The sequence below is a fragment of the Chamaea fasciata genome, unplaced genomic scaffold, assembly GCF_029207755.1.
Source record: "Chamaea fasciata isolate MVZ Bird 193981 ecotype frontalis unplaced genomic scaffold, bChaFas1.0.hap1 SCAF_4, whole genome shotgun sequence".
NCBI lineage: Eukaryota > Metazoa > Chordata > Aves > Passeriformes > Sylviidae > Chamaea > Chamaea fasciata.
In genome coordinates this window covers 65,290,388-65,314,308 of record NW_027094089.1, presented here as the reverse complement: position 1 = coordinate 65,314,308, position 23,921 = coordinate 65,290,388, and the positions used below count along the sequence as shown (strand labels likewise).

At 39.8% G+C, this 23,921-nt stretch overlaps 1 protein-coding gene across 2 annotated transcripts in view; it reads left to right on the top strand.

Moving 5' to 3' along the window:
* The first annotated feature begins 12,063 nt into the window (after nucleotides 1-12,063).
* MAN2A1 (mannosidase alpha class 2A member 1) overlaps nucleotides 12,064-23,921 on the top strand; it is a 112,839-nt gene continuing 100,981 nt past the window's right edge. For both annotated transcript variants that reach the window (XM_066181836.1, XM_066181835.1), the window contains exon 1: nucleotides 12,064-12,375. In XM_066181836.1, coding sequence (XP_066037933.1) covers nucleotides 12,241-12,375 — 135 coding nt within the window. In that variant the 5' untranslated portion in view covers nucleotides 12,064-12,240. The remainder of the gene's footprint in view (nucleotides 12,376-23,921) is intronic.

Here is a 23,921-nt window from a genome sequence, read left to right as displayed (position 1 = left end):
ACATCCAGATTGTGATAAAAGAAGCCAGATGCCATTGATAAATCTTGGTAGTAATGATCAGACCAATGGTAAACACTAGGAAATATCATTTGGATTCCATAATCTTTAATTCTGCTGAGGCTTTGAGCAAGTGCACCAACCATGATGAATAAATACTTGGCTTTGCTTTGTTTTAATTATTGACAAGCTGCAAGATAACACGTTTAAAATAATTCACTGCAGAAATGCAACACAACTGTGACACACAGTCTTACTAAGCAAAGACAGGTTCAGAAAAACTCTGCACAGAGTAATAAAAAACGAATTCTTTTAAAAATGCTTGGTAATCTACTTATTTGTTTAGACCTTGTTTTTCTAGTTACTGATATCCTCTTCTGCTACATTTGCCATTATCATCATTAAGGGAAGTAAAGGCAAAGCTCTTCTTACCTGTATTTGAATGCATAGCTTTCTAATTGTCAATAGTTTTTAGCCATTGAAGTATACATTCTTTTACTCTATCTTTGCAATCAACTCAGATTGTTTTAAGATAGATTATCTAATTTCATTCCATTTCATGAAGTTATATACCTTTTGGATAATTAGACAGATAATTTTTAAACGGCATGAGTAAAACAATCCTGAGTGATCAGAACAATTCTGTTGTCCATTACTCAACTTCCTTCAATTTATTGTGGATGCTTTCCAATATATTGTATTTCTTTAAAAAAAAAAAAAAAAGAACAGACAACTCCAGAAAAGATAATGCTATGTTTATCCTTTATGAGAGTTTGAGTTCAAAATTCACATTGCTTTCCTCTTTGGTCCCAGAGGAGTTGTCCCAAAAGCTCTGCAGAGGCAGGATGCATTCAAAGAATTATTGATAGCTTTTCATTTGTCACACAAGTCTAGTAACTGGCAATGAATTTCAGTACTGCATGTTTGACTCTTGCACATAATCCAGATATGTGTGAAATTCATATCACTGCATCCCTGGGTTAAAACTGTAAGTAAAGGTGCCTTTCTTTGCCACTTAAATTGCTTTACAGCAAAAGGCGTCGTTTTAACATTCATATTAAAGAAATACAAACTTATGCTCTTTTGCTTCTGCCAGCACATTTCTGCAAAGGGACAGTTGGATTCAGGAGCTCACCTGGCTCAACATGGATTATTTTTTGTTTCCTTAGGTATCAACTTCATTGGTTGCCTGATTGCACTAACCATGAAACACCATGACCTCAAATGCTGCAGCTTGAGGTGATGTGAATTCAGGAGCTGTGCAAACATAAGATTGGCTCTGTTAGCATTAGTGACAAATAAGGTAAACTTAAACTGTACCATTAAAGGCCTGAATTCCCACCCTGTGTGAGCTGTGATTCCATAAATTATCATTCTTTTGAAATTATGTGAAGATGGGAGGGCTAACCCTTGAATATCAGTTAACATGTTGATTAGCATTAGCAACGGTAGAAACAAAACACACAAAAAGAAAGCAGACTATCTCTAAAATAAAGGGAAAGAGAATTATTTTGTTGAGAAACTTATTATCTGGCCAGAAATTTGCTGCCTCATCTGAGCACTGAAATCAGGTCTCAAATAAAGCTATCCTTTCTCATATCAGAAATTGTTTTTAGGCAGTACCCCTTAACAAATCTTTTCGCGAGGTTCTTCCTTCCAGGTCTGGTCTGAACTCCAGACTCACTACTCTCCATCATCCTAAATATCAAAAATATTCAGCAATTGCCACAACTGCCCTCTTTCCTCTACAGAAGATTACTGCTATACTATGAAGTAAATCACAGAAACAGATCATGTACGGTTTCCTAAAGAAGAAAAACTATAATTTGATTTAGTAACTTCAGAGCAGTTTTCAAATGTTTACCTTCTAGATTAGTGTTTGTGTAACTGAAGTAACAGTTTAAGTCTACTTTAAATCTTAACAAGAATTTTTATTTAAATCCAAAGTTAATTCTAGAATTATCACTAATTCTATTACTACAAAATACTCACATTATTAAGTAAATAGTCTGCTGTGTAATTTACATCATATAAAACCTCCTAAAAAGAGAAATAATACATTAATGATTTATAGTACTATAATCTAGAAAATTACATTTTTTTTTCATCAAGTTATGTGTTCAGTTTCTTGACATCAAAAAATATCATCAATGGCAAAGAGATGGGAGTTTTTAGTTTATAGGACATCAATAAGCTACACATGAAATATAAAGCAATAGCCACAGTTCATAATATGCACAATTTTGCTGAAACTGGAAGTAGAAAAATATTCTCTGGAATACCATAATTCAGTCTCGGTGTTTTTGCTCTACAGTTCAAGTGCAGAAGTGTGAATATTATCCTAATCTGCAATTCTATCACAAACCTCCAATACCTTCCAAAGTGCTCTCATTCAAGCTTGCAAGAATTGTAGAAGTTGTTGGATGTACCTTCTCTCATGCTTGGTGTATAATTAAATTATTTCTTATCCATTTGATATGCATAAAAATAAAGTTTAACCTGAAAGGCAGCAAAGGGTTTAAATGTTTTGTGAAAGTAGAGGAGCCATGAACCACTAGTAAACCTGCACCACCTAGAATTTTCTATCACCTGTCGGATCTGAAGTCTCACTTGTCAGTACACACAGCAGGGCCTTCAAGACCTTCACCATAGAAGCCTTACTCATGTAGGAGCCTCCTGTCACTAAAGCACTCAAAAATCTCCTCATAAGAATGTCTTATAATTTACTTTTTTTCATTACTAATTTCTGAGCCTATGCCTGATCATTTTAAATCCCTGTCATGCAGCTGTCCCACCTTTCTCTGAGGTCTTGGTCTATCTGATCTATATATTCATTCTCATCTACTCCTTTTCAGTTGCTGCACTACTTTAAGAACAAGCTTTTTCATGTCCATTTTCTCTGTCTCTTAAGGCTTCAAAGTTTCTGCTGGTGGCTTCTAGCAATCAAACAAAGAAAACTATGAAACACAAAATCAACAGAGAAACCTCAAAACTGACTTCCTTTCTGAAAGGGAGACCTTGGTCCTAATAATTTTGAAGTCAAAGATTCATGTCTCCAGCATGTAACTGCAATGAAGTGTTACTTGTTGCCACCACATGGAGAGCCAACAGAGTTTTGTACCTTACTGAAACTGACAAGGTGGTCATGAAGCAGACATGGTCATCTTGACAAGCATGTGATTGCTTATGATGATGTTTGCATGCTGTGAAGAAAAATGCTGTAGAAGTCAATCCTCTCACCATTGCCTCCAGCAGAGAGAATAGGAGATGATTTCCTCTCCTTTGTTGACATGTTTTTCTCCACCAAAAAAAAAAAAAAAAAAAAAAAAAAAAAAAAAAAAAAAAAAAAAAGGGCTAAGGAACCAGTAAATCACTGACTGAAGAAAGGCAACATCACCAGAAGAAAAGCAAAGATACAATGTCAGGATTTTATCATAACTACTTAGTGATTCCTGCTTAATTAATAATCTGAGGACCACTTGAGTTGAGGACAGTTGCAATACTTGATAGCATACATTTCTATGAGTACTTGTTTCCAATATTCTGTGCTGTGGTGGTGAAGGACACTACAGTTAATGAATCTACATGACAGAGGTCAATATTTTCTCTGAAATCTCAGTGCCATTCCTTATTTAATGAGAAAAAATAAAATTCAGTAATAAGAACGCTCATGTGTCCTGTCTCTTCTATAACTTTTAAAACAACTAGCAAATATCAGTCACATATTACAGAAAAACAAGAAAAATAAGCTGCGGTCTTGCAGAATTAATAAAATGGGCAACCATTTAACCATGCAAGACAGATATCTAATTCATGCCCTTCTATTGGAGAAGTTTCACAGTTTGCTTTACATTACTAGGAAACTTATTTAAACATATCTTTTCCCAAGGGAAGTACAGGTTAATAAATGCCACCATTGTGAAAAATAGTGCTTGTTCTTTATTAAATTACTTAAAATCAAAGAAGGAGGATCAAAATGAGAGGAAACTATGTCATACTTGTTCTGCTGTCAACAGAACAGCTGCTCTTTCTCCTACCTTTCCGTTTTGGCTTTCAAACTAAACTTCTAAAATTCTTTAAGTGTGGCACAACATTCCTTCTTCATGCAACTCCCATAGGAATTGTGGGGCCATCTTCACCAGAACTGAATAAATAATGCTGAGATCTTTCTGTTTTTCTTTCTCAATTGTTACATGAAATAGTGGAGTGTTGCGCCTCCCTACAATGTAGGTCATATACTGCAATGGTCACATGAGCTTGTTGCAACACATTCCAGATTGTAAAGTTGTTGGTTTGGGGGTTTTGTTCCTTTTCAAGGTAACACCTCAGTAACCTCCAGAGACCTTGCACAGGGGCGCTGCTGCCCATTAGCCTTTAGCAGGCCATCGATCTCCCTGCTGCCAGAGTTGGATATATGACAAATCAGCTTAAACTCAAAAACAGGCTGGTGGGAAGAACCTGCAAGGTACTCAACACAGTAATGGGCATTCTTTCTGTTTCACACTACATTACAGTATCGTCATCTTGATAAAGTTCAATATTCTTCTTATTGTTCAGGTATTCCCTGAATATAGTGCCCACACAAATGCACATACTTACTCCAAAAGTTTCTGTTGAAATCTCAGCCAGCTAAGCAGCATTAAGGCTGCCAATACCTCCTTCAACCCTAGTAACTCCTTCAACCCCAAATAGCCCAGAGCAGCAGCCAGAGTGTGGAAAGCACTTCCCTTCTAGGGGAGGGGGGGGGGGGAATTGCTCTTTATCACTTTGATAAGTGTAATGTTGTTAGTTGTTTAGTTACAATTAATCTTTAGCATGTTTGTGAGGTACATATGAGGGCATCATTAAAGCTAGACATTTTAAGAATTTTTAGGGTAACTTAGGAAGACAAGAAGGATTAGACTGGTCAGAAGAAATAAAGATAGTGGAATCTGTCATGATGTTTGGGAGTTTTTGCCCATTTTTGTTTGTCTTTTCCTTCTAATAGTATAATTTCTTTATAGTTGGGCTGCCTACAGAAATATATTTTTTGGTTGTCTTGTAGAAACCTCAAACATTAATGACACTTTTTCATAACCCTTTTTTCTATGGTCAACTGTATCAATAAAGAGAAAAAGGTATTTCTCAAAAGGTAAAGTTGATTTATAATATTCTTTTCACAATATGATTTTCTGTTGAATTGGAAAGATATCAAAGGGAAAAAAAAGAACCAGAGTATCATCTGAAAACACTTTTTTTCTGCATTTTGAAACTTTATTTTCAATAGGCAGGAAGCAACAATATACATATGCAAATTTTGTTCCATATTGTCAACATTATTCCAGGAAAAGTATGTTTGTATATATGCTGTGATTTAGTTTGTATACTAAACGCTAGAAATATCTACCATATCCTTAGGGTTGTTTGTCTTTGAAGTTACAGTGAATTGTCTCTTCAAATACAGATCTAGGACTACTGTAGAAATTAACAGTTATTTTCCATTAAGGTGGATCATGAAATTGCACATTACCATATGTTTCAAGGCATCATTTCCAAGCATGATACAATATTCACTGTCAAATGTAGTTCTGGACCATCCTGGCTGCTTAGGCCATTGCTGCACAATGTGAGAGTGAGTTGTAGATATGCCTGGCTTCTTTCTCAGAGCACACGGTTGCAAACTTGTGGATTCAAAACATGCAGTAATGTATGCATAGCAAAACATGCATAAGAGCAGTAATGACGTTCCACAATAATTAGCTTTTTTTTTTTACCCCCAAGGTAAATCCTGAAAAAGATCAAAACTTGTCTCTAATATATTTAGTTTTTGCATTAATGTAGGTGACTGGTATTTGATCATTTCTTTATGCTTTAGAGGCTAAGTCAGATGTTTGAGCCTGTATTTTAAACAAATATATCACAGCAAAACAAAAGCTAAGTTTGGTTGACAGTTATTTCTCTTACTAGACTTACAAACACAAAATAGACTTTCTGAAGCAGATTTTACTAATTTTATACTTGCAACTAGCTTTTTTTTAATTATAATGTTTGCTGCCCTGATGAGCATTTTTGTTACTCTTTTCTTTTCAATATTCATCAATACTAGTTAATTAGAAAACTAAACAGTTACTTCTATCTAACTTTATATGACATATCTGAGACATTGCTCTTTGCCTTGATGTTGCTTAACAGAACTTTATCCCCACCTATTTGTTTTCTGCTTTATTCCCCTTAGACTATATCTTCACTTAAATATTTCAGTTCCCGGAATAGTTTCCCAGTTGTGGATAATTCGGAGAATAATCAATATAATGCTATATTCTTTATCTTTGATTAAATACTTCTCTTCTGTTATGCTTTCTAGAGATGGAACTTAGTACTATTGGGATACTTAGAGATGCAGAAAACTGACTACATCTGTTTTGGGAGTGCAAATCTAGTATTACACAACAGCACTGATGACTGTATTTCCTAAGAACTGAATGACTCTGAAAGAACCCCTTCCCCCAAAATATTCAGAATTTCTTTCCTTAAGCCTATGCTTAACGCTTAGAACCGATGCTGCACTGTTTACTGGAGCTTCTCTTTCTGTGCTTAATCTCTGCTTTGTGCTGAATCAGCTTTTTTTTGAGAATAAAATACATGTATAGCAGATCCATTGTTCATTGTTCATTTTTTTTTCTTGTACATTTTCTTGTATTTATTCTCATTTTTTTAAGGGAATGGCCAAACAGTTAAAGATATGACTGAGTGTACAATATCCAGTAGTATTCAGCAAAGAAAGAAAGCATTTTTTCGCTTTGTAAAAATACATTGATACATTGCATAATGACGTGATTCATCATGAAAGAACAGCCTTGCCCAAAAAATTTTTTTTACTGTTTGGTATTTAACATTTTGATTTGAGCATTCCCTGTTATAGAATGGCATGTTATTACTCTGTAATAACTTCAGGAAGTTTTCACAACACACATTTAGCCAGACTTAACAACATGTGGTTTATCACATCTTACTTCTGACATCTTTGAAGGTAACTTTCTGATTTTTGTCATGCCATGCTCAGTAAATTAACACATGTTGTGGAGCTCTCTGTCCCTTGGAATCCAGGTATTTTGACCCATCTGAGATTTAGGCAGGACTGTTCAATTGAAAGTTCTCCAACAGAAAAGGGCTTTTTTACAGTTGGTGGGCAAGCTGGCCATCCATTAGGAAAAGTCAATTCAGCACTCAAAGAAAACATCCCTTACACAGTTTAAGACATATGGTTCATAAAAAGGTTTGGAAAAGGTGCCAGCACATGGTGAGGGGGTTCACACAGTTCTGAATGGACTGGTAAGTATGGTTAGCACTGTTTGTAGAAAAACAAAAGGTCTTGCATGGGTTTGAAAGAGAGATAAGTGAATCTTCACAGACATGCATTCTGCACTGTTTTATTCTATGCTTTTGCAGTTCAGTGCAACCTATAATAGATTGATATAATGATTGAGTTACCTAGACTATAAGGATAACAGTTATCTAGACTATAAGGATAACAGAAGTAATTCATTGTCAGCTTGTGTGTTAACTTTCTGCAGACATATAATTTCAACATTCTGATTTTAAAAGAGAAGCACTGCACCACTTTTCCCTTTCTAAATGATGTATTGTTAAACAAAGACACAAACTTAACATATATTTAAAACAATGCCCTCTAAGTACAGCTCGAGGCAAGTTTTGTATGCAAAAGAATATATATATATATATATATATATATATATATATATATATATATATATATATTCTATACATATATATAGGTATATATAGATAGATGTACAAGCACCTTATAAAAATCAAATCCCTGCAGCAGTTCAGTTTTGAAAATGCAAGAGGCTTTGCTAATTGTCTGATACTCCACTCTATTATATAGTGTTTCAAGATCAATACACATCAGAATGTTTCAAACTGTACATTAGGTCAATTCAGTCTAATTCTGTAGCCATGAGCATTTAACATTAAGTTATATACAAAACCCAAGCAAATAAATTCAATGTAGGGGAAAGCAATGCCTTGTTTTCCTTCACTAGTTCCTAATAATTTAGAGTAGAATGACCTAACCGCTTGGAAAGTGGATTGATTTTTTGCTGTCTGGAGCCTTACACCTTCAATAAATGCAAAGATTGGCAAGTACTGCAGCATGATACTAATAGTAGGCAATGAGGCCGTGCTAAACCATTTTCTGGTTTATTTTTCATTTGTATTTAAATAAAAAGTGATTGATATGACATTGAGGAAACATCAAAATTAAGTGCTTTTAATATTACATCTTTGTCAAATGTAGGTTCTTGCATCGAGAACTTGAAAAGCTACCAAAGCAGAAAACAAAAAAAGGAGTGTATGCTCAGACAAGCTAAATTTCTTAAGAAAATGAAACTAAGAACTGTCTGTCCCTACATCCATTTTTATCAAATCTGATTCATAAGAATACATATGCTTAGCATTGGTAAGAAAAGCAAACTGAGACAGGAAGGATCCAGCAGAAGCACAATAGAACTGATGAAGGGTCTGGAGCACAAGTCTGAGAAGGTGCAGCTGAGGCGGCTGAGGGTGTTCAGCCTGGAGAAAAGGAGGCTCAGGGGGGGATCTTATCACTACAACTCCCTGAAAGGAGCTTGTGGCTAGATGGTGGCCAGTCCCTTCTCCCTGACAAGTGAGAGGACAAAACAGCCTCAATGTCCTAATGGTGGGGGTCCCAGCACTGAATTCTCCAGGTGATGTCTCATGATAGCTGAGCACAGGGAAAAAACCACCTCCCTAGGCTTGCTGGCTACACTTTCAATGTAGCCCAGAACATGTTTGGCTTTCTAGGCAGCAAGTTCATATTGCTGGGTTACGACAACTTCTCATCCACCAACACCCCAAGTCCTTCTTCCAAGAGCTGGTCTTAGTGAAGATATGTTGGCTGTCAGTCACCTCTTTATTTTCTACGTGCCTTGACATAGTTTTGAGAAGGGTTTGCTTAGTGATCTTGTTGGGTGCTGAGGTGAGACTCACTTGCCTGTAGTTCCCTGAGTCTTCCTTATTTTCCCCTTTAAAAATGAGGTTGACATTTCCCCTTTTCCTGTCATGGGAACTCCACCTGACCATCACGACATCTCAAATACAGTGGCTTAGCCTCTTTCTCCACCAATTCCCTCAAGACCTGTGGGTGCACTCATCAGAACCCATGGAACTGGTTTTCAGTTGAATTGGAATTCAGTTTCCTTAGATGTTCTTGAATCTGATCTTCTCCTACAGTGGGTGGTTCTTCATTTTACCTATCTCTGCCTTGTGTGACTTGGGCAGGGAGGTTGGAGTCACTTGCCAATAAAGACTGAGGCAAAAAAGTCATGAAGAACTTCAGCTTTCTCCATGTCCCATGTAATCTCCTATATTCTTCTGGAGAGCCCCCCACATTTTCCCTATTCTTTTTTTTTACCACTGACATACCTATAGAAGCTTCTAGTTTTGCCCTTGATGTCCCTAGTTAAGTTTAATACTACCAGTGCTTTATCTTCCCTAACTGATCCCTGGGTACTCAGACTAGTTCTCTGTATTTTTCCCAGAACACCTGTCTTTACTTCTGCCCTCTACAGTATTTGAATTTTCCTTATAGTATTTGAATTTCCAGAAACTCCTTGTTCATCCATGCAGACCTCCTGTGGGTTTGCCTGACTTCCTTTTTGTTGGAATGCATTGCTCATGAGCTTGGAAAAGGTGGGCCTTGTCTATTAACCACCTTCCCTGTGCCCCTATCCAGGGCTTTATCCCATGATACTCTAAGAAACAGACCCCTGAACAGGTCAAGTCAGCTACCCTGAAGTCCATGGTGAACTTGCAATGTTCCCTCCTCATTGCCCCAAGCGTCTTGGACTCCATCATTTCAAGGTCACTGCAGCCCTTGAGCTTCACATTCCCCACCAGTCCTCACCTTGTTAGTGAGAATAAGGTCAATCACAGCACCCCTCCTTACTGGCTCCTCTATGACTTGGAGAAGGAAGTATTCATTAAGGCATTCCAGGAGATGCCTGGATTATCTGTGCTCTGCTGTGTTGCTCTTCCAACAGATGTTGGGCTGGTTGAAGTCCCCTGTGAGGACCAGGGCTTGTGAACATGAGGCTGCTACTCTCTGTCTGTGGAGGGACTCATCCCCTTGGTGTTCCTGGTCAGGCAACCTGTTGCAGAACCCCACTGTAATGTCACCTCCCCCTGCCCTTCCTATAATCCTGACCTATAAGCCTTTGGTTGACTCCTCATCCATCCCCAGGTGGAGTTATATGCATTCCAATAGGACAAGACACTTGTACACAGAGGCATTTAAGGTGCCCACCCCATGACCAGAAGCTGACTTACAGGCCAGAGTGGCTGGAATTCCTTTGTGCTGCCCTTCAGGAGCTTGCTTGCTGACCCGTCATCACTGTCTAGGCCCTTAGAATCTCTTGCTGGCCCTGGCATCAAAATAGTAGGAGATGGATAGACTGAGGTTCCCCTTCCCTCAGCAACTACAGTAGCTCCTAATGCCCATGCCCAGTGACTGCAGCAGTCCTTACTGCTCTTCAAAGATGGAATCCAACACTTCAATGTTTTGTTCAGTTGAGAAATTATGAATAATCAAACTTCGAAGTATGTTCTCTAAGATATTAGGAAAAGCTCCAAACATGGAAAAACATAGCAATGATACAAGTTTCTTGGGTCCTACAAAGATCCACTGAAATTTACTGGCCAAATTTTTGTGTACTATTACAGTTTAAACAATTGGGGGTCAAGGAACAGGCAGGGTGGGAAAGGGGATGATATTTTTGGCAAAAGAAAGTGAAATAGTGGTGCTAACACATACATCCTGACTTTAAGGCATAGGTGTATGTCTCAGTGACAGTCATTTATAAAAAAGCACACACAATGGTAGAACATACTCCCAGGATGTGCCTAATTCTCAAAGGCAGCCAGTGCATCTTAAGTAGTATCTCAAAATATTGGGCAGGAGCAGACGCCAGTCATGCACGCTTTCAGGCCGAGCAGACTAAATCTGTAAAAATTAGGAGCTAAAAGCTACCAAACAAAGAGCACAATGTAAATGACCTTCCATGAAGCAGCCTATTTCAGCTGTGATCCATTCCTGTAGGAGCATGCGGTACTTCGCATGAAAGCACCCTGAAACATTCTACTTCTTTGTACGTAGGAAAGCTTGACCCAAGCTGGAGCTTGGCAGCGGCTCACAAACGTGCATAATGGTGCTAGCGGACAACAGGGCTCCCACAGAAGAGCGGACGGGACTCTGCTGAACAACGCAGACACCAGGGTCGTTGGGAACCGAAGGTCTCCAGGCCCCTCACGCTCCCTCTCATCCGGTCCCCAGCCGCCGCGAGGGGCGGGCAGAACGGCGGAGTCCTCAGGCAGCCCTCCCTCGCTTCCTCCTCCAGCCTCCTCGCTTCCCACGGCGAAGGCTGCCACACACCGACCGCCGACGGGGCGGCAGCGGGGACATCGATGTGCGGCGCCTCCGAACGGCCGAGGGGCAGCTCCCGACGGGCCCCGCCACGCCGAGCCGGAGGGCGACAGCGGGGCTGCCGCTGCTCGTGGAGAGCCGAGGGGCGGCGGCCGCAGCCCGCCCCGGGTCTCGAACGCCGGGGCGGTGCGGCCGGCGGGGGCGGAGCCGCGACCGTGACGCGGCGCTCCGGCGGCGGCGGGGTCGACGCTGGCGGACGGGCGGGGGTTCTCTCGGCGCGGAGCTGGTGCGCTGCGGTCCCGGGTGCTCCGGCGGCGGCAGCAGCGCTCCGGCCGAGAGAGGAGGTGCCAGACTCTGGTGTTGCGTGCGGTCAACGAGGGGGAGTGGAGCGGCTGCTGAGGCGGCCGGAGGAGGAGAAGAAAGGAGGAAGGGAGCGGGGAGCACCGCTGTTTGCTCGGCCCGGCGGTGCTGCTGCCGCCACTTCCCCGCTGGGCGTCCTCCTGCCCGCGAACTCGCTCCGCTCCCGGAAACTCTCGGCTCTCCTCTCAGTCGCACCGGCGGGGTCTCGACACGGCTCTCGGCCCCGGCGAGGCGGGCGGGGGAGGGAGGGTGCGGGGGGCAACTTCTCGCACTTCGCCGGAGAGGGATTTGGGCCGCCCCGCTCCGGGGGCGGCAGCGCCTGCGGTCCCCGCCACGTTGGGAGAACTTTAGCCTCCGATCGCGGGGCGGCGAGAGGGGCCCGGGTGCACCGGCCGCGGCGGGAGCAGCGCGGCGGCGGCGCCGGCCCGGCAGCCGCGGAGATGAAGCTGAGCCGGCAGTTCACGGTGTTCGGCAGTGCAGTCTTCTGCGTGGTGATCTTCTCCCTTTATCTGATGCTGGACCGCGGCCACTTCGACCACCCGAAGAGCCCCCGGCGGGAGGGCACCTTCCCCAAGGTGAGCGGGGCGGAGGCCGATGCGCGGCGGGCGGAGGTGGATGGGAGGGCGGCCATGCCGCCACCACCGTCCCCTGAGCGTGCCGCTGCCGGAGCGCCGAGGCGCGGCGGGGACGAGGCGCGGCGGCCGCGGGGGCCGAGCAGGGCCGCCTGCGGGCGGCACTGGTGACGGCCCGGCGCGGGGCTGCGGCGGGAGCGGGCGCAGCCGGGCGCGGGGTCTGGCAGGGCTCGCCCGGCGGGACGGGGCAGGCTGTGGACACGCTGTGGCGGCTCCGCGGGGGGCTCCGCGGGCGGCTCCCCGGGTGGCTGAACGGGGTGTGGGGCGTGCGCGGGCAGCACGGGGGGACCTGAGAACTCGGAACCTCAGCCGTGTCAACAACAGTTGGTTTAGGGAAATGCTGACTTGGTGCCTGCTTTCCTTTCCTCTGAGCCGTGCTTAGGAGCCATAACTGGCTGACCCGACTGCTTCTTATGGTTAAACGACCCAGTTCTTCACTTTCCTGTGTTGGTTGCGTGGCAGAGAAGTTTAAGAGCTGTGCGTCGTGGTTGTGTTCTGATACGAAATGTTTGCCGTGAGAAGAAACATGATTTTCCGATAGGACGTAGTTTGCTGTGCAGAACGGCAGAATGCTGCTGACTGTACACAGCTGTGTGTTCTTTGGACAAAAAAACCCAAACCAAACCCCAGAAAAACCCCACAACATAGAATACGAAGTAATAACTTATTTATGCTTACAGGGTACTGATTTTTATTTTCATTGGAAAAAAACTGAATGAAAGTATATTTTAGTACTGGAGTGAGATTTCAAGTGAATAAAAGAACTCAGGTGAATAAAAACTTAGTTAAAAAGTAACAGTTATCTCTCTGTTAGAACCACTCTTGTTTCATTCAATGCAAAAGTAGTAATTTATATCATTTCTTTAATAGTAAAGACAAAAACCTCGACTTAAATGTAAAGGAAGAGAACAGATCTGTTCTGCCTTTATTTCTTCAAGTTACAGTTCAGAGGTCAGCCTTTAGGTTTTGCAGGAAGGAAGTGAACAAGAGGAAGAGAAGAGGAGCAAGACAAGGCTGGCTACAGCAGCTATGTCTGTTCAATATATAACTCCAGCAGGAGGGTAATGCCACATGCCGCCCTTGTAACAGCTAAGTACAAGTGCTGCTTTAGGGATATGGGTGGTATCTTATGTGAGGAAATCTCTAAATGTATCATTATTCCACCAGCTGAGTTTATTACGGGTGAAGTATGGAACAGGAAAGCTCATCCATGGGTGTTGTTTTTTATTTTTAGTGTTAAATTTTGGGTTGAAATACTTAAGTGAACAAGGAAGATTTATTATACCTGTTTTGTCTTCCATTGTCAGTGTCTTGCAGTTGAAGTTCCTGTTCCTACAGTGTAATCCTGGTCAGAGGTGTAACATGGTCTTACCTCTTGTGACCATGGGTTTGGTACCTTCTTTCATCCTCCTTTCATCCTCCTCCCTCCCCTTGGTCTTTTAGAACAGTCTGTCAGTGTTTACTCTTTTTGTCTCTTCAAAGATTTCTTTGAGGCTTCTGATTCTCACTGGAGAAACTTCTGCCTCTCACTGATCCTTCCTTTGGGTGAAAACAGTTACATTTTCCTTTCTTGCTGCTTTGTCTTTCGAGAAAGTTACAGATGACATTAATACGGTTTTGTAATTTCTTTTTTGCCACGCCTATGATAGAAATGTTTCACTTTGTTACAACTGTGAAACCTCTGATACCTAGAAAATGCTTTCAGAATTTTATAACATCAGTTTAAAATAAATACAAGAGATAAAGAGTGGAATAGAAGCCTCCAGAAATACATGAAAGAAACACTTTAATACTACCTCAGCTGACAAATAGTTGTTTGTGTCAGTACAGTGTTGCCAAAGCTCAAAGTACTCTTAAGTGAAACTAGCCACAGATGGAAAACCTTCAGGCTGTTTTTGTTTGTAAAAATTATGGCAGCAGACTGTTGATTTAAGAATGCATTTTCTTTTCTGATGACAAAGGTCAGAATTTTTAGCTTAGAAAAAGGAACTTAGACTTTTTTTTTCTTTCAGATGTTATTAGTTCGATTCACTTTATAGCTTTCTGATTTGGCAACGAGCTTTGCTGTTTCTCTGTGCGGCTCTGGTAACAGCACACGTCATCTTTCATGTCCCGGAAGTTGCACATTGATTAGTTTGTTCTTTCTGACTTACGTGGCTTACAATTAGCTCAGAGAAGTGTGTACTTCTGGAAGCAGTCCCTTGTTTGGCTTATAAGCATCTGTTATCTAGGTGTTCTGGCTTCTTGGCCCAGAACAAGAGGTGGGATTTTTCAGCTGGTAGTGCCTGTTGAGCTGTATTCACCTAAAGTGTCATGGTAACTAGTGCCGGTAGTGAAATAAGTTATTAGAGCTGCTGCTCCATTTTTACGACCACATTTGTTTCCAAAGCAAGGTGTCTTCTCTTTGTGTGGTCTCAAGGTGGCTTACATCAGATTCAAACTTCTTTCAGGCTTCTCATTGTAAGCCAGTGTAGTCAAGGATGTCCTCACAGAACTTGCTTGCTAGTTTGAGAGTTTAGGACACCAACAAAAATGTCATGCAGAAATAATTTTTGGGCAAGATCTCCCAAGATGGATGAATATCCATAGACAGATGGCTTTATGTTCTCTTTAACCAAATAGTTAAATACTTTTCACTGTGTTACTAAACAGAACTCATGGTCAGGCTTGGGACACAGCAGTGACTTTGTGTCTTTTTCGGTGTTTGTGTTGCAAAAGCTGGCACCAGTAATCAGTTTCACTGTAAGTATTTGCCACACCTATCTATGCTAGGGTGGCATCACGGCAACTATAATAGGACTTTAGCTAAAGTGATTTATAGCCTTATCAATGGAAGCCACTGTTAATTTGGGGAAAAATAGGTGCTATAATACCTGTAGATCAAGGCTTACTGACCTCTTCTCTGTAATTCCTGCAGGTATTTTTGTGGATCCTGCGTGTTTGTCAGGTGTGTATTATTCTGGTAATGACCATATCACATGCTCCATCTGAGCCTGTTCCTAGCCATGGGATGCTCCTTTCTCAGGACAAATATCAGAATACGATGAGGCCTGGTGTTTCAAAGCTAGGAACCATGTTACTACATTGTGCAGAGACAAGCTTAGGTGTGTTTTTAGGTTATTATTTTACCAGTTGTCTGTTCAGATCATCGTGTAAGATTCTTCTAATTGAATCTAGTGGAAAAAGGGCTGAGTGTATTGTTTTGTGTTAGCAATAATACAACATTATCTCAGAAATCTTGTGTGACTGCAGAGTTGAGGAAGGTTCAAAGTGGTTCAAAGTGGTGTTTAGTCCTATGACATTGCCTGTGTAGCAGGTGTCACATACAAGTGATGTCTGGGCTAAATTGATAACTACTAAGTGAAAGCTACGTTCAAATCCAGCCTGAGAAGATGTGCATAAGAAGCTTACCTTTTAGAACTTGTGTTATTTAATAAAGATGAATACCAAATACTGATAAACCTATACGAATCTATTCTGGATTTTGGACTCATATAGAAGAATAAAAATAGTTAGCCTAATGGCTTGTAGGGTATTTATTTTGATTCTAGAATCTCACCTAAGCATGCTTGGCACATAATAAAAGTCCAACCAAAAAAAAAAAAAAAAAGGTGGAGGGTTTGTTTGTAATAGTGTCTTGCATCAGAAATATATACTTATGATGAAAGTTAATTTTTAGTGAATTTTATGGCTAAGCAAGGGGAAACAGCATCCAATTGAATCATTCTCTGTCACTACCTGACAGGTAATGCTTTGAAGTTGAGCCTTTTCCTCTAACCACTTTTTCACATGGCTTGGTTTAACTTCTATGGGGCAATATCTCTGCACTGTGTGAAATGTTGTTTCTGGAAATACATTATTGAAAATCAAGCCTGCTATGATTCTGGTAGGTAAATGGATCAACACCAAGGAATGCTTCATTTTGTCTTTATTATTTTCTTTAAACTTGATTAAAAGGCAAAGCAGAAACATACAGCAACTACCATGCTTACCATTTTCTTTTTCCTAAACAACTCTTATTTGAATAAGATCTCTTTGCCACCTTTGTGCTTTCTTCCCCACCTCCCTCTTTGACCACCATTATTTGAAGCATACTCTCATCTCGTGTGCGTTTACTGCTTTTATGAACTCACTGATTGCACTGCACCAAAGAGAGGTGGTCAAGTACAGTTCCTGTATAAGCAGCTAGCTCGTTTTTTTGTTGTTGTTGTTGGGTGGTTTTTTTTGTTTTGTTTTTTTTTTTTTTTTTTTTTGCATTTTATGGTTGTAGGGTTGTTTTGTTGGGTTTTTTTTTTTTGTTCCTATGTCCTTCCAGGAAATCATTAAGTGTCCTGGCAGTTGATACTGCTAAAGCTTCTTGTTGGATTTATGCTTTCAAGGCATCTACACAATTCATCAGATACTTCAGCAAAAATATCAGAAGTGGTGGTTGTTCCTTGTGTGGGGTGTTATTTCATCTGAGTTAGCCAGAAATTTGATAGTAGTACCACTTGGCCAAATTAGGAATCACAGTCAGGCAGAGCAGTAGTCACAGGAAATTAGGACCAACTACATGGTGGAAACACCAGAGTTCTCTGTTCTCTGTGGTGAACTTTACTCCAGGGTTCTGCTGAGGTAGCCCTTCCCCTATTGTAAGGCAGCTATGCCTTCTGTCAGCCCTGAGTCTCCACTGGGTTCACACTTGGTAGGTACCACGCCCCACTGATACACTATACACACCTTTTCCAGCTAAAGCTTTGCTGGATACCTTGCTATAGTGGAGTAGCTGAAATCAATTACGCACATGGAGTATGAATATATGTGTTCTGATGCTGCATGTTCTTAGTAATGAGTGTGTTTTCGTGAGCTCATTTGGAAGCTTTCTGACCTTTGTTATATAACAAGGAACAGGACTTCTGTTTGTAGAAGTATTGGAAGCAGCATGGTCAAGTATTTTAGGAAATGTTTGCTTGTCTCTCTAAAATGTGTATAGTGGTAATTAAGTTTGTGCATAATTTTGAAGTACTCATTTTTTGACCTCTGAGCACTGGAAAACTGTGGGCACAGTGACTTTTACTAGCATTCTTATGAGTTTTACATCAGAGGAGATTGAATGTTGAGTGAAGAAACTCACAGAAGGAATCAAATTTTCCAGATTTGAAACATGTTGACTTACTTAAAAACCAAACAAATTCCTATTAACAACACTTAGTAAGTTCACAATCTAAGAGCCTTTGAATGTCATGGAAATGATCTTGAGTGCAAATTATGAAAGTCTAGGATTCCACTTGTTGAGTTCCTACTACTTTACAAAGGAGGAGCAGCTGCCTTTGTGAACATAATTACAGGTCAGTAACAATACTTTGTGTTCCTAATATTTACAGAGTGTATTTGTTTTTGTTGCTTGCTCATTTTGTGTGAAGTTCTGGCTAAGCAGCAGTCAAGCAGGAGCTATTAGCCTCCTTCAATTCCAATCTTTAAGTCTGGTGCAGAAATGCTGTATACATAGTCTACAAAACAGTAACTCTTTAACTGTTATTGAGCACATCCTTCTGTTATCTAGAGTCATTGCCTAACTTAAATGTATAAACTAAATAGGGAGTGGTTTTCTAGTTTGTTCTTACTTGAACTTTTCTTTGTCTAACACATTATTTTACGTTTTGACTTATTTCAATGAAAATAACCGTTATTAAAATTCTTACTCTTAATGGCAAATACGTTGTGCTTCACTTTTGTACTGCTAGTCATTTACATAAAGATTTATATAAAGCATAGGGTAGGGAGGAGAATCAACAAGGAGATGAACACAAAATGTATCAGTAACAGTAGTAATGAATATTTTTCAGTTTGATTGACTTCAAACTGAATATTTCTAGATTTTTTTCTCCTTGCCTTGAGGTCACTAATGGTGTTGTCAAAACTAGTCCCTAACAGCATGCCTTATATTTGTCTCTGTTAATGGCGTGAAATGTAAGTCTAGTGTAATAGTACATTAAACATTCTTGTTATTGCTGCATCTGGTGATAATGCAGAATGTGGAAGTCTATCAACTTCTTAAAATTTATTTATCAGGCTCTTGCATCTTTGGATCAGAACTCTCATTCTCTTAAGAGAACAGACATTTGTAGTTATTTAATTCAGAAGAATTCCAGTGTCTCTGTAAAGCAAGCTTTGTTAGAATAGTACTTTAAATGTAGGAAATTACTAACAAGGTTTCTTATGTTCTTTTCATTGTCACAAATACAGGTAAGCCCGCTGCACAGATCAGCAAAGCCTTCAAACCTTGATTTGTCCTTTAACCGATACATTGTATACTTGTTTTTTGTTCTGTAGCTTGCCTTGCAAAGAGAATCCGTGCTGAAACAGTCCACTCAAATATTAAGCTTTGATGGTACATCGGGTTGTGTTTTTAACTTTTACCTGCTTGCTTTTTCTGTGCAGGAGGTGACCATTTAATTGCATATTTAGTATGTCCTCGTCACTGTACAGTGCTCTGATAGTGAACAGAGGATGCCTCTTGGTCTTGCCATCTTGATAAGCTGGTATCTCATCAGAATTTATATCAAGATTTTGGCAAAGATAGCACATGATTTCTAGAGATATACCTGGATATAGTCACTGGTAAGACTGGTGCAGAAAACTGTTTTGATGACTGCTGTTCAGTGCAGCCAGAAAATGAGACTTTGAGTCCATTTTCCTCACTGCTTACTGTAGTGAATGTGTATAGGCAGTGACCTCGAATTCCACATAGTTTGGAGAGCTCTCTCTATTGTGGTGCTCCACTTTCTTCACCATGATTCTTTGGTGCACCAGAGCCTCTAATGCAGGACACTGACAGCTACTTTGTGGTCTCCTTTTTGTTCCTGTGGGTGAGAAACAGAATGGGTTCTGGCTTGCTTTGAGCCAAGCACTCTGGTTGCTGGCTGAGTCTGGATGCAAATAACCAAATTCCAGCTGACGTAACATCAGAAGTCTCTAATCTGGATTCCTCCTCTGCCTACCTGTTTCTATGAGATCTCCTATTCTGTGGCCCTGTCGTACTCCCTCTTCAATTATTTGAGCTCGCTGTCTTTTTCCTGATGGTCTGTTGAAAGTCACTGCATTTAGGGGAGTGTGTGTTCACTCAGGAAATGAAAGTTTCAACTAGCATCTTTTCTGCAATGTACAGTGTTTAAGTAGGAGAAATTAAACACTTTCTACTTCTGCAGAATAAAACATGTTGGACTCTCATTGTGTTACTGGGCTTCCCTCCTTGTGTTGGGTGTCAGCGTGCTCCTTTCTGGAGAGTCCTTGCTCTAGATCAGACTGGTGTCAGAAGCAAACAGAGAAGGACAAACAGAGGTCAGTGGGAAAGCAGACTGCGCTGGAATATTTGGGGCATGAAAACTGCTGAAGCCTTCAGAGTGACTGAAGCATAAGGAACTGTTTTTGTAGCTGATTTATGTGGCAATAGTGGCAGGTTTCTCAGGGCAGCTAACAGGTGTGGACACTTCTTGTTCCAAATGGGAGGAAGATGTGCAGATCTGTGTTGCCTTCATATGAGAAAATTTTGTTGCTTAAGTCCAACCCTGTATAACCACAGGGGTGGTGAACAGGTATGTTGCTCATGTGATGCCATTCTGCTACCAAAGCAGCTGTACCTACTTTCAGGAGTTTTATTGGCACTTTGCACTTGTAGAAGTGCTTCCTTTGCTGTGAAGTAAAAGGAGGATTGGCTTTATTGATTTTAATAAAACCTTTATTTACACATTCATCAATATATAAAGAGAGAGAAATGAATGAAAGAAACTGACACCAAAATTGTTACAAACTTTTTAACTGGTTGTGTAGGCCAAGTGATTCATGTTACTTTTAGTTTCTTTATGTTAAAACAAGTCTGTAGATTAACAGAATATCCTTTAGTGTTGTTCACTTGTACTAGGTTATACTTGAGTGTATCTCCAATTTTCTGTGCAGTTAGGCATTTCTCAAAGTCTTGGATCAAGGTTGCTTCTTTTCTGAGAAGACTTGATGCTGTGAAGTCATGGATAGTTCTGCTAACATTTATGACTTGTGTAACTAGTAAAGTTTTGCTATTCACTGTCTACAAAGCCATGCAGAACCTGACATTTCAGACAGAATTGGTTAATGTAAAATTGGTACATCTCTGCTCAGATTAAAAAAAAGTTTAAAAATCTCCCTGCTCACTCTCTAATGTATGTAAAAATTGAAAACTTAATTTTAAAATAAAAACTATTGGAGTATGGTTTTAGTAATGGAAAGGATCTCTGTGTTTTATATTTTAATTAGACATATTTAGTGTTCCTTGTAACATGCTTCTAATCTGTTTTTCTGGTAAGACAAGGTCTGTTACCAGCAATTAATAAAACAGCCTAGGGTAATTTCAGTTTGGTACTCTTTGGTACTTCAAGGCCTTGGCGTTTGAAGTCAGTTGCCTTCCTTTAAAAATGTTGAAACTGAATTTGTTTTCATCTGTTACATTTATTGTTTTGTAGAGTTGTAGTGTTTTCCATATTCAGTTTATATTTAAAAATCATTTTACTACTGAACAGGCAATATCTATTTAATATAAATAAGAAGAAAAGGTGAATGTGCAATGAAAATAGAGCTAGCTTTTGCATAATTGGGATCCATGTGAAATTTTCACCTTGAGAATGCATTCCTGACATGAATTATTTTCATACTGGATGAAGACTGGGATCCGTTTCTAGTCGGAGACACTGTTGTTTCTTAGAGTTAATTCTCATGGGTCTGACATTTCACCACAAAAAAGTGGAAATATTTTGATGATCTCAAAATTATGATTTCCTGCAGTTTTAACTTGGGTATTGCATGAGGTCTTGGCTACATGTTCCTAACCGTAGCTTTTTATTTCATGTTTTGCATTGAAGTTGAGTTAGCACGTGGCATGTTTAAAAGTTTTAGCAGAGAGGCACGATATATCTCACAGTCTCCAAAAAAGAGAGCAAGATTTTCTGTATTAATGTCCTCTGTTAGGTTCCACAATGGGAAGTTTTCGTAAAGATTTCTTTCTCCAAATAACAGAAGATCTACTTCCAAAGTTAAAGTAACATACTTTAACAAACTTCTGAAAATCAGTGTCCTAAGTAGGCTGGAAACTTGCAACATACTAATTATTGCTGGATGTATGTAGCAACAAATGAAGTTGTTGATATTTGAAGGTCACCTGGTAACAAATTGTTATTTGTAGACAGGGAACTTGGTTTACAAAGAAAAATATTTTATCACATAATAAATAGTAAACTGGTAGAACTTGTTATAATTTTTTCGAGATATAAAGTACAATAAATTAAATGAAAGGTTTGTTTTAAAGGTATGAAATATGACATGACCACCAAATATCTGTCTTCTAGAGACTAACAATATATGCTGGTGGGAGGATCAGTTAAACACTTATGAGGTTTTTATATAATTTTTTTGTTCTTCACTGTGTCTGCTGTTGTCCTGGAGAGCATATAATTGGCTAGATGATATAAACCAGATTGGTGGTGCATTCTGTGACCAGGTAGTTGCCAGACTATTACTAAGCAATGTAAAACTCTTTTTGTGTAAGAAGATGGAAAATTCTTCTACAACATACATGAATGAGAATAAAAATTTTAAACAGTTGTCTGATTTTATAGTTGCAGAGACAGTGTCAATAGTGGTAGGATAGGTGTGGAGAGTGCTTTAGCTGTTTGCACACTTGATAACTGATCTCTTGTCATACGCAGTGAAGCCGGGAATGATTTGCATGATGACAGCCGTACTGTAACTTCCTGTGAATCTAAAGATCAGGGCCTCTGTTGAGCAGCCTGTAAAGCCCCCATTAAATATTGTTTTATATATGTTTTTTTTAGATTGAGTGGAATAATAGACTATTTGGCTTTGTGTAGAAAAACCTTTCTTACTTTCAAAACGTCACAGATACTGCAAGGGTAAACACTAATTTAACGTAGAAACGTGCACAGAGTATCTTTAACATAGCATTTGAAAGATTTTAGTCTGGTTGTTTCTTTTGTGCCACCAGATGGCATGGGACTACAGTCTGTTCCTTTTTTTTTTTTTTTTTTCCCCTTTCTTTCCAGTATTCCATCATCTGCATATTGATTTCTTCGTGTGTTCATTTAATCAGTTTTATAAGTTTCTAGAATTTTTCTTTATACTGTTGGGGTTTTAGGCTGTTGGTCCTACATCTCTATTAGTTTAATCTGGTTCTGTGGTCAAAATGTAATTTTTGTCTTCTTGGGGAGCAATACCTGTCTGCCTGTGTTGCATTTTAAAACTTGTTACTGTTTTCAGGATGTATCAATCTAAGAAACACAAACAACAAGTAGTGGATCCTCACTTCACGCAGCCCATAAACTGAGGAGACAAACCAATAGGTTTAAAGAAATATATTGCCTGAAAATTACAAAGAACTTCCATATAGGTAGAATAATAGTAATGACAGTTTAGAATCCAAAAAAACCTGGTTAGTAACTCCTGGTAAGAGTTTGGGGTTTGTTTTTTCTGTTTATTCCTGCAGGCTTTACGAAGTCAAGAGAATTTGAAAGAGTGTACATATCCATTTTGAAAGGAGACCTTTGCTACAGTTGCTAAAAAGAAATTGTATTTATTTCAAGTGTAAATATTTCGGGTGTATTACTGTTGAATGGGAAAAAAGTGTCATGTGCAGATTTCTGATATTATACTATAGTCCTATGAAAATAAGGAAAAAGTCATTAAAATTGTAAGTCACAGAGTAGCTCTCTACTGAATCATTGATATTTGTGTTGAATGTAATAGGGGGAGATGCCTGGAACTGCAGCAGCTTTTGCTGTAATGACAGATGCTTGCAAAAATATCTAATCATACCTTGTATATTTTGGGGTCTGAATTCAACTTTAAAAATGGAAAGAGACTGGATTTTTTTTTCTTTTGTTACTTCTTGTTACATTAAAGTCATTCTGAGGAACTAAAGAAATTACTGCTAAGGAGGAAATATCCCTAAGATCATATTAAATAATCTGGCCTTTTTGATTCTGTAGAAGCTAGCACATTTGTGCCTGATGAAAAGCATCCCCCAAATAATTTGGTAGGAGTGGCTAGTACATGAGAGGTCAGTAGTGTTTTGAGGTGTCTTGTTTGCCTGTGCTCCCTCCTGCATTCCAACAATACAGTGATTAGATGCTATTGAATTGTTTTGTGGGATCTGTCTCTTCCTTTCAAGTTGCCCTGGAAGATGTGTTGACTTATTTCAACTCACACTGGTTTCTGCAGTCTTCCTCTTGTGGAGCTCTCTAGATTATCAAAAAGCCAAAATCGTGTTGTTTGGCAATTGGAGATGATCTTCTGACTGAAAGTGCCATTAGCTTGTTCTCTCTTTTCTGGGATTTTCTTGATGATTATAATGGTCTAATTATACAGATTATTCCCATGATCAGGCTATTAGGGGTTCTCTTACCCCCATGAAGTTCTTTTGTTAATTTCTCTCCAATTTTATGCTGAAAAGTGGTATTTATTGGAAT